General features: G+C 41.7%; 1 protein-coding gene across 2 annotated transcripts; it reads left to right on the top strand.

Annotated features, from left to right (window-relative positions):
* Positions 1-209: 209 nt before the first annotated feature.
* arx (aristaless related homeobox) lies at positions 210-8267 on the top strand. 2 transcript variants are annotated; one of them, XM_005809852.2, is made up of 5 exons: positions 210-637; positions 919-1489; positions 2776-2821; positions 4167-4495; positions 6521-8267. In XM_005809852.2, the coding sequence occupies exons 1-5, from the start codon at positions 448-450 to the stop codon at positions 6786-6788; spliced, it is 1404 nt and encodes a 467-aa protein (XP_005809909.1). In that variant the 5' UTR covers positions 210-447; the 3' UTR covers positions 6789-8267. The 2 variants fall into 2 exon arrangements, with proteins under 2 accessions (XP_005809909.1, XP_023181662.1); XM_023325894.1 differs by having other exon boundaries at positions 6495-6638.
* The last annotated feature ends 2346 nt before the right edge of the window (positions 8268-10613 follow it).

Below are 10613 nucleotides of genomic sequence, written 5' to 3'. Positions count from 1 at the left end.
ATCTGTTAAATAAATAAAGTGTTATTTTTGATCAAACTGAAATCCCATTGACTGTACAATGCTCTGCGTGTTTATTCGCCGAGTTCGTTCCGCGGAGGAAAACCGTGTGCTATTCCATGTCGGGTTTTGTCACCTTTCCCTCAAATTGACTTTAATCGTAAAATATATAAAGCAGCTCCGCGCTGTCTCTCTTCAGGCGGACACGCACACGAGCCAATCAGGCGCGCGGTTACAGCCTCCACGCATGTTGAATGAGCGCGCGGTACAGGAGCAGAGTGCAGCGCGAGACGGACGAACCGCTTGCCTGTCATTAGCTCAGAGAGTGACAGAGCAGCGACAGAGAGACGAGAGGAGTAGAGGACACGCACCCAACACCCACACAGAGCGAGAGGACAGGGGAAGAGGGAGCAGAAGCACCCCGAGAGAAGTGGGAGACTGACAGCCAACATGAGCGCTCAGTTTGAGGAAGATATTCTAGACCGGGGTGAGAGAAAGAGCAGCAAATCCCCGACGTTGCTCTCTTCTTACTGCATAGACAGCATTCTGGGCCGCCGCAGTCCCTGTAAGGTCAGACTGATTGGGGCGCAAAGTTTGACGGGTCTGCCCGGCAGAGGAGAGTTTGACAAGACGACTGACGGTAAGCTGAATCTAAACTTTAAAAAAAAAAGAGAGAGATACTTTGGCGAGTCAGGGTGGAACTGGTGACATGTGTAAACAGTAAACCTATATGTTTGCTTAAGTTGTTAAATTGTGTCAGGTAAGTGTGCATGTTACATGATTAGATTTAAGTTGTTTCCACTAATCAGGACGAATTGTTTACTGCGATGTGAAATTCTTCGATTTTATGTTCCTAACGAGGTATTAACAAATTAATTCCTGCTTTCTTCTACTGTGTTTCCCTCACTCCAATTTCCTCAGGGCCAACGAAAGAGCCCCTTTCTCTCGGCGCTGACTTGCACCTGCCTCCCAAACTCCGTCGGCTGTATGGACCCGGGGGGAAATACCTGCACGACCACACGGAGAAGCTGGAAAGAGAGAGACTGCTGCTAGAGCAGGCCAGCGAGAGCCTCAAAATCAGCCAGGCGCCGCAGGTGAGCATCAGCCGCAGCAAGTCCTACCGGGAGAACGCCTCACTTCACCGGGGAGAGGGCGAGCAGAGTCCAGGGGAGGCCTCGGAGGACGGCGCACTCGGACTGGTGGAGCTCGGGCCCCTCAAGTTCGAGGAGGACGGCGGAAAGGAGGAGGAGGGGAGCTGCGCGGACGCGGCCGCGCTGTCCCCGAAGGACGAGGAGAGGGAGGAGATCTTGAACGCCGGAGACGGGGACGTGAGGGACGGGGAGGACAGCGTGTGTCTGTCGGCGGGCAGCGACTCCGAGGAGGGGATGCTGAAAAGGAAGCAGAGAAGATACAGGACTACGTTCACCAGCTACCAGCTGGAGGAGCTGGAGAGGGCTTTCCAGAAGACACACTACCCCGACGTGTTCACAAGGTTAGAAAATACAAACGAATAAATATAAATTAAATTAATGAATGGTTAAAAAAAATGCAAAATTTAAAGAGGATAATCTACGCAGCAGTACGTGTTTAATATCTGTAAATTATAAATATTACTTAATTTTTCTAGCTCCACGGTATAGGGGACTGCTTGCTATTTAAAAATTGAAAAGAATCAACAGTAGCAGTACTACTAATATTATTAATAATAAAATATTATAATTTAACTTTATGATAATAATAATAATCTATTAATTTTATTATTATTATTATTATTATTATTATTATTATTATTATTATTATTATTATTATTATTATTATTATTGATGTTTTAACACATTTTCCTATTACGCAAAAACCCACAAAAAATCCCTGGAATTTATGTTTATTATTTAATTAACTAAAGTTTTTAATTAATTGCATTTATTCATTTTTAAAAAAATCATCACTTTCTAACAAAGCAATTTAAAAAATCCAGCCCACGGTTCTGTGCGGATCACGTCATAAAGCTGCCCATCGTAAATAGGTTTCTTGCATGTCTTTGCTGCTCGTTTTGGGACGTTTGATGAAAACCCGAACCCGTAAAACGTCTCACCGTCAGGAGGAGAAATTGGATCAGACTAAAGAGCCGATAGGCTTACAGACCAATTCAGGCACATGTCTGAAATATTGGACAGAAGAGCAACGTCGCATTTTATTTGTGTATTTATTGTTATTTGGATTTACAGGTTCAATACGTACGTGCAGGACGAAACAAACTCAAAAAGAATTATACGGTCTTAAGAATATTCTTTCTATAAAGTCTTTTCTGTTCTCTTTGTATTTCCACATTTCCTCTATCGGCGCAGGATTATTCATCTTTTCCAGTCGATTTACTTTAAAGAGAGTCGGTCTAATTTGGACTGCGGGCCCCCATCTAAATCTGGAGGGAGCGCCAATTGCTTTGTGTCAGGCTAGTTTAGATGTCATTATTCCAACCATTATGTTGTTACAGTGACAGGCCTTGGCTAAGGAAAATCTAACAATCACTAGGCCTATTTCTACCCACGCGTGACAGGGGAAAATAGAATATGGGTATGGCGTCTTTTTGCACACACAAAAAAAAACGAAAAAAAAAACTATCCAACCTATTTTGGTCGTCTATTGTTGACAGTTAACAACAAGAGGGGACAAAACAGCAATTCTATGTGCTTCCAAACGATGGCCTGTAACCTCGACTCCTTCCTTTCCACTCTTTCTTCCTATTATTATTTTTTATATTTATATATATATTCTTTGCAGAGAGGAGCTCGCAATGCGTCTGGATCTCACCGAGGCCCGCGTTCAGGTGAGTGCTCCCTTCATCTATAAAGTGAATCATGCAGTAATGCAAATCGAAAGAGAGGGAGGGGAAGTGTGTGGGGGGGAGGGAGTGAGGGAGGGGGAAACAACATCCTCTAATGCTTTATCAGTCCTCTGTGAAATGTCCCCTGGATAATAACCTGCTGATATGCGTCACTGATTGAGGATCAACGATTATGGGCCAATTTGAGGCAATAATTTATTACAGTAAAATGTGTTAAATGGCCCCCAGTCGCTGTGCGGGGAAGGTCCTTCCTGTTATTGAATGTTATTACACGCGAACTGGGGAACGTTTTAGTGGCAATTAAGCCGACGCCGGCGATTCATAAAAGACTCACTTAGTGCAGGAGCAAACAGTGTCTGTATTCCCGGGATGAGTTGGTGTTTGAATTCCCATCAGATGGGGGCACATAGAGGGGGGCGAGGCCGGAATGCGTGCGTGTGAGCGAGGGAGAAAAAGAGGGGAGGGATAATGCTATTTGATTTCCCATTATGTGATTGCAATAGACCTGCATTGATCCGATGCTTTGCACTTGGGAGCGAATGAGAGACCATTAAAGGTGTTTGCACCCCCTCCCCGCCCGTCCATGGTTTGGCTCTGAAAGCGTGTCTTGCATGTCCAAAGGCCGAACTCATAACCACAGAGACAGTTCAAACACGATGGAAGCTCCAAGAGGTTATGGCCGACGGTAAAACAACAGATGTCTCTTTAAGGGGAGGCGGAGGGGGGGCCGTAGGTGAACAAATCACTTAACGGGCGCCATCAGGAGGTGATAAAAACTCATAAATTCCCGAGGGGCTGTGTAATGCTAAACAGCCCCCTCGGGGAATAATGCACGTTACGTTCCTGTCACTTTCCACATGTTGACATTTTGCTCATTGTGAGAGAGGTTCCTCTGCAGCGTCTGCAGAGCAAACTGTGCAGCGGCGGATGCGTGGGAAAGTTAAATACTCTCCTGCGTGGAAGTTCTGCGGCTCTTAAGAATTTAATTTAAAGCGCATTAATTGTTATTGGAGCCAGTTCAGCGGTAATTTTCTGGATCTTTTGTTAACAACGCTCTTAATTATCTCCTCCCCCCCTCCCCCCAGAAGCCCGTCTAAAAGGGAGGGAGTTTAATTAGACAGAAAGTAGATTTAAGGAGCCGTGAGCGGCGGGGTTTACCGTGCATGTAATTATTGCCGACTTTCCGCCTGTTGGCCATGCACCTGAACTAGACAGCACTGACAGTGCAACAGAGACTCGTTGTGTTGATGACAGTAAAGCTAAATTACCAATCCCTGTAATGATTTCACACCGTTAAAGTGACCTTCATCAGCTTTTCCGTCTTTAGGTTTGGTTTCAGAATCGCAGGGCCAAGTGGAGGAAGCGCGAGAAGGCAGGGGTGCAGGCCCACCCATCAGGCCTGCCCTTCCCAGGCCCCCTTGCTGCAGGCCATCCTCTCAGCCACTACCTAGAAGGAGGGCCATTCCCTCCTCACCCGCATCCAGCCTTGGAGTCCGCCTGGACGGCTGCTGCGGCTGCAGCCGCTGCCTTCCCAGGCCTGGCCCCGCCTCACAACAGCTCTGCTCCACCCTTGGCTACCCCACTGGGACTGGGTACCTTCCTGGGCACTGCTGCAATGTTCCGCCACCCTGCCTTTATCGGACCCACTTTTGGCAGGTGAGTTGCTCCTGTAGAGATGTGAACTTTAAGATTTAATCTCCATTTGAGGCATTTATTGTAATGACATTTATTGTAATGGCATTTATTGTAATGGTAACAATTCAAAGTAAAACTTCATTCACGTCTTGTGTAAACTGCATACACTCACAACCCATGATAAAAGTTGCCCATGATGAAAAAGACTTTATCATCCAGTAGTAATAATTATATTCAGACATATTTTTGAAACATAAGTGTAGTGATTGCTGAAACTCTTTTAGAAGCAACTCTGAAAAAATAAGAAAACAGCACAAGTAAATAAAAACTGGTTATTTACTGGTGGTTATGGTATATAAGCCACTCTGGGTGCAGCAGCCATACCATCTGTTTTACCAGAACAAAAGAGTAACCTAGCAATGATATTACTTTTAGTTTGTTTTAATAAACTGAATGATGTTTCATAAATCATAAATCATCAAAACATCCATAATTCATTGTATCCACCATAGAAAAATTCAGTTCAGGCTTAGCCAGGTTTGACCAGTCTTCATATTGTGTTTTCAACATTTGTCTAAATATAAAGTGTATTTCTAATGCCATTTTTTTTAACAAAGAGAAAAAGGTTTTATGAATCTTAAATTGTGCTTTTAAAATTTCTTCAAATCCAGTTCTGGTCTGTTTGGTCTCAGTATTTTGCAATTTAAACTAGAGATTATCAAATGCAGGCTTGGGTCAGTAAAAACTGTGAGACATTTCTTTGATTTGGCTCCAAACTAGATCTTGAGAATTAGACATTAACTTTGCCACGTGTAATTTATGATAATATTTTTCTTACAGTGTATGCTGTACACAGTACAGGTGGGTGCCCATTCCCCATTGATTGGACTTATAAATAAGCAATAGAAAACTCACTGGGCAACTGACATGGTACCCTGTATGTTGTGCCGCCCTGGACAGTGAGCCATAATCATACAAATAGATGACTGATTCCAACATTGCTATTTGTTTCTGGTTTTTGCAAACATCCTTCAGTAGTTTGTGTTGTCATCGTCATAGTATGATTAAGTCTTGTCATGATACATTTTTTAAACAATAACAGAAAAAGATAAAGTAATTGCTAAACCCCAGTTGATCTGATGCACAGGCCTCCTGCAGCTCCAATATTTGCTCTTTTCTCCTGTTTACGTCTCAAGCTGCCTATCTTTGCAGCAGGCCGCCAGCCTCCCATAAAATACGACCCTCACATTCATCCCTGTATTTTAAAGTAAATCACAACAATTGTGCAGAAAAGACCCCAGCTGCAACTCAGCTTAGGATAAACTCCCACTGCACAGTGCAGCTCTAATGGGCGGTGGTCTGCAGTCACACTCTTGTCTATGTTTATCTTAGTGTCTGATTATAAATGTGCTACACTGCTAGCCATTCACAGTTTGCTCTAATCAACCTGTTGAATGTGTTAATAAATTAACCAAATGTGTGAACCTGCAAATCAAGCTGTGAGGAGAGGGTGATGCCCCCCACCCCAACCCCATGTGACTCAATTAGCTTTACCAATATAGAATCCGTGATAGAGAACCTTGTTCGCTGCATTTATACTTCCACTGAACAAAGTGGAAGGTTAGAAATAAAAAAATAAATTAAATATTTATATACAATTATTTATGTATATATTTTTTTGCAAATAAAAACATGTATTAAGGTGAAATAAATAAAAAAAATATCCAATGCACAGCAACTCAATATATTTTTAACTTTTACATTGGATTAGTCAAATAATACTAAAGTTAAAAAAATAATAATAATTTTATAATGTACAAATATTTTGTCAGGATCTAAATTCTGAAGATCTAATTCCATCATCGATCGTTTTTCTGAGAGTGTAAAAGAAAGTTCCTCTTCTGCAACTCTCACACTTCACTCTAATATAAGAGCCAAACACCTTGAGCTTCAAAATAACCACCCTGATGTGCTATCTGACAATGCATAAATCAACCTAAACATGTTTATTTTAATTTAGATGGTTGAACTCTGGTCTTCCTTCAGGCTGTTCTCCAGTATGGGTCCCCTGACAAGTGCTTCCACCGCTGCAGCCCTCCTCCGTCAGCCCGCGCCCCCAGTGGAGAACCCCTCCCATGCAGGCTCTGTCCTGCCCGACCCTTCCTCTGCTTCCTCTTCCTCATCCTCTTCGGCGGCGGCAGACCGCAGGGCCTCAAGTATTGCCGCGCTGCGCCTCAAGGCCAAGGAACACTCGGCTCAGCTCACCCAACTTAACATCCTGCCAGCGGGAGCCGCGGGGAAGGAGGTGTGCTGAACACTCAGCAGCAGCTCTAGCCCCTCCCGTCCTGGGCTCGCGCCCCATTCCATGACAGCCCGCACCCCCTGAGAAAAAACAAAACAAAACAAAAAAAACCAAGAAAAGCAAAACATTCATACCTCTGGAGGCTGTCGTCCTGATGATGAACACCCCCCCCCTGCCCCTTGTTAGACCTTCCCAGTTACCTCATGTTTCCCCAACAAAATAGCACAACCAAATGCAGAAGAGCACTGGCTGAGAAAGTGTGTCTGTGTGTCTCTGATAAGCGTTGTTGCCATTCTTTCACATAGTTTCCAGAAACACATAACATTAAACTCAATATCACGAGAGCTCTCAGTTAAAAAGAATATTTTGAAAAACATCCAAAGATTAAATACATTTATATAGCTATCTATTTCAAATACTTATTGCTCCTTCCACAGTCACTCAAACGTGCATTGGGGATTGTTTACAGTGCATACATATACATATATGCTTAATAAAATATAAAGCAAACAAGTCATTAGAGGCGGAATGTAACAAATAAATGAGCTTTTAATTAAAAAACAGTTTATAATCTTTCAAACATGAGGTATTGAAACAGCTTTTTGGTGGTTTACGTTTTACAACCAGGACTTTTTTTTTTTTTTCATGGTTTCATTTCCTTTCCTGAAGTCGAGACACACACACTCACCCCTAGCGCAGAGCTGAAAAACGGCAGGGGAACCCAGACTTTTATACAACAGAGTTCCTCGGATGTGGACAACACCAGTGCTCGACATTAACTCTGCTTAATCTGTATGCATTATTATGTGGGCTGAGCCAGTCTGCATGTTTAACAAAGGCGAGTCGGAGGAGGTCCCCCTCCTTCCCCCCACACCCACAACCTCACCCACCCACACACACACACACCCTGAACCAAAGGAAAACTTGTCCATAGACCTTCCATAGCCTTCTCTGCAAGCCTGACTCCTCTCCACTGCTCGCTTGTCCATCTGTCACACTCAGCCGCACCACTGCGAACGTATATCTAATTAAAATTTACCTTCTAGATGATCTACGCATCTATGTTTCTGTATTTGGTTAAATTTGATTTTCACAGCAGTGGCATTTCAGCTGACTCTGACTCCAGGACATACGAGCAATGAGATCTGACTGTGTGAGAGAAAAATTGTAAATATTGTGTAAAAAATAAAAAGAAAAGAAAGAAAAAAAAGAGAGAAAGAAAAAGCTTGAAAAGTAAGAGAAAAAGGATCGTTTTCAAAACAAGGTCGTGTATATTTTAAGAGACCCTGTTTTGATCAATTTGCACTCGGTGTAGTGTGTAATGAATGTCGCCCTGTGTAGATTTCCACCTGTGTTTATGAATTATTAGGTTTTTAGATAATTATTTATGTCAAAACTTTTCCCAGAGGAAATGAGTGAAGGATATTTGTTTTTCATATTAAGTGATTGTAATTTCCTGGCTTAATAAGATTAATTTGAATAAATGACATTGGTAAAATGAGTTAGTATTATTATTTAAAATTCCCTCGATAATTAGAGGCTTACTCCAGGAAAAATATTTTTAAAATATATAAAACAATGAATAAAAGGTGCAAAGAAAAATATGTGCTTTCCTGTCTTACCTTGCAATGGCAGGTGCCCAAAAGAGGAATATTTTCCCAAAAGCCAAAATATATTAGTAGGTGTTTAATCCTCCGCAGTTCAGTTGACAAAATACTAACCATATATTCATGAGCTTAATCCCTACATAAGAAAGGCGCGACAAAGGCGAGGGGTTTTCAATTAAAGCGCCCACTTTATCTTTGGGGGGCCGTCACAAAACTTGCCTAAAAACCCTTTAAAGGCGCTAAATTGGTCTTAACATCTGTAATGCCATGTCGATGGAAGAGAGTCCCCTTTGTCATTAATGAAGTAACAAACCACTTCATCAAACGGCTTTCACACACACAACCTGGGAGAGTTAATTCCCCCCTCCAAATCCCCACTCTGATGCCAGACTATTACACCAATCAATGGTTATTCTGCTCAGTTTGACCCAACCATGGTACCCGACCAAACCGCGTGAAATTACCCCACGGATTAATGTAGTCCCCCTTTCTTTTATTAAAAAATATATTGTCTGCATCTGGGAAAAGCCTCCTCTATAATTCTTCCAGCCCTTCAGTTTTTTTTAAACACCAGTTAATCACACAGTTTTACTGCATAAAAAAAAAAAAAGAAAGACTCATATAATAAGGGACTGAAGGACATACTTAGAGCAGGCGTGTCTCTAGAAACTGGGCTAGCCAATGTTGCACCAAAACCAAAAGCTGTGATAGAATTTCAGGAGTTTTAATATTCTCTTTTTATTTACATGTATCAGAGTAAATACTTGAAATCAGAATGTGGGGGGAAAAAATTAAACATTAATATCAAGAAGTAACTTTTGTAACTATTTTAGGTTCATTCTGTCTTGACGTCATATTCATAGAAAAATTGTTTGTAGACTGAGGCACCAAGGGAGGAGTTGGGTGCAGGACATTTGATGGTGCCGCTGATTTACAGCCAAAGATATGAACCGATCAGGCTGATCAGTTCTGACTTTTTTTTATCTGAAGGACTTTAACACATGAAAAACAGTTTGGTACAGGCACCAATTTTGTAGCTGGTGGATGATTGGTGGAGCAAATGCTAAGGTTACCCTGTCAAACCTTTTTGGTGGGTTTTCTTTGGGGGTCTCACCTGCCAATTTTGATTTTGACCAGTGATTTTTTATTTTATTTTATTTTTTTTGTCTAAGGACTATAACAGATACAGAGGTATCTTAATAAAAGCTATAATTGCTTGTAACAAAAAGAATACAATTGTAAAAGGTCTTTTTTTTTTTTTTTTCAAAATCTTTACAAAGTGTAAAAATAGGGGGTGATTTTTGAGTTTTCATTTTATCCAACCTGTCCGGGACCCAAGGATCAGACTTTTCCCGCATGGTATCAATGTTTTGCTTTTTAGGCGTGAGCTTAACTACAGGAAATATTTATAGAGGTAGTAGTTTTTAATTCAACAGGAAATGAAGGAATTGCAAGATTACACTTAATTTCTTCTAACCAAGGTGTGAGTCCCCACTCTTTAGATATTCATTTGAAGTTAATAAAGAGTAATGAAGTTTGTTGATGCATTTATAAAGACTAAAATCAGTGGGAGGTCCGTTTTGATGCATTTAAGGAGTGGTGAAGAAAAATAATTGCTTTTAAAACATTTTATCTACTAGGAAAATTGGCCTATTCCGACATACGGCTGAATGATTGGTGCATTTCTGCACCGGAGCTGCTTCAATGTACAAAACAAAAAAAAAAACTCCAGTATGCCTAAACCAGCAGACACTATGTGAGAGAGCTTCATGTTTTTTTGTTGTTTTTTTTTTTTTTTTTTTAAACCGTCTTTTGCTGAAACTCAGTGGAGCGTGTGTGCTTTCTCTTCCTCCGTGATGAGACTGTCCGGGAGAACTTGTAATCTTATTGTGAATATAACTAATGAATGGCAAACCAATTTGTCCCTAATATCTGGGGGGGATGCCAGGAGGCAGATGACCCGCTGGGAGCGAGGCTTAAACTTTCTTTGCAGCGCAAAAAAAGGCGAGAAAATTGAAATGCTGTCGAAGGTTATAGAGTGGATTTATAAAGTCACACTTGTTGGATGTGTTCCTTTTCATTCAACACGGGCCTTGTGTTTGGGATTAAAGCCAGGAGGCTTCTTGTTGCATGAATGATCACAGTGATGGATGTTGATGGGGGGAAAAGTCCAATCAGAAACATGTTGTTGGGTGGGAGTGGGACGGTGACGGGGAATCATGGTTGGATT

Source organism: Xiphophorus maculatus, chromosome 21 (assembly GCF_002775205.1).
Source record: "Xiphophorus maculatus strain JP 163 A chromosome 21, X_maculatus-5.0-male, whole genome shotgun sequence".
NCBI lineage: Eukaryota > Metazoa > Chordata > Actinopteri > Cyprinodontiformes > Poeciliidae > Xiphophorus > Xiphophorus maculatus.
The sequence above is the reverse complement of the archived record's forward strand: the minus strand, read 5'-3'. Positions and strand labels throughout refer to the sequence as shown.

Excerpts from the sequence above, each read along its gene's own strand:
- arx (XM_005809852.2), top strand. The coding sequence starts at position 448 with ATGAGCGCTCAGTTTGAGGAAGATATTCTAGACCGGGGTGAGAGAAAG. Across the intron at positions 2,822-4,166 it reads TCACCGAGGCCCGCGTTCAG|GTTTGGTTTCAGAATCGCAG; the intron begins GTGAGTGCTCCC and ends TTCCGTCTTTAG. Across the intron at positions 4,496-6,520 it reads ATCGGACCCACTTTTGGCAG|GCTGTTCTCCAGTATGGGTC; the intron begins GTGAGTTGCTCC and ends GTCTTCCTTCAG.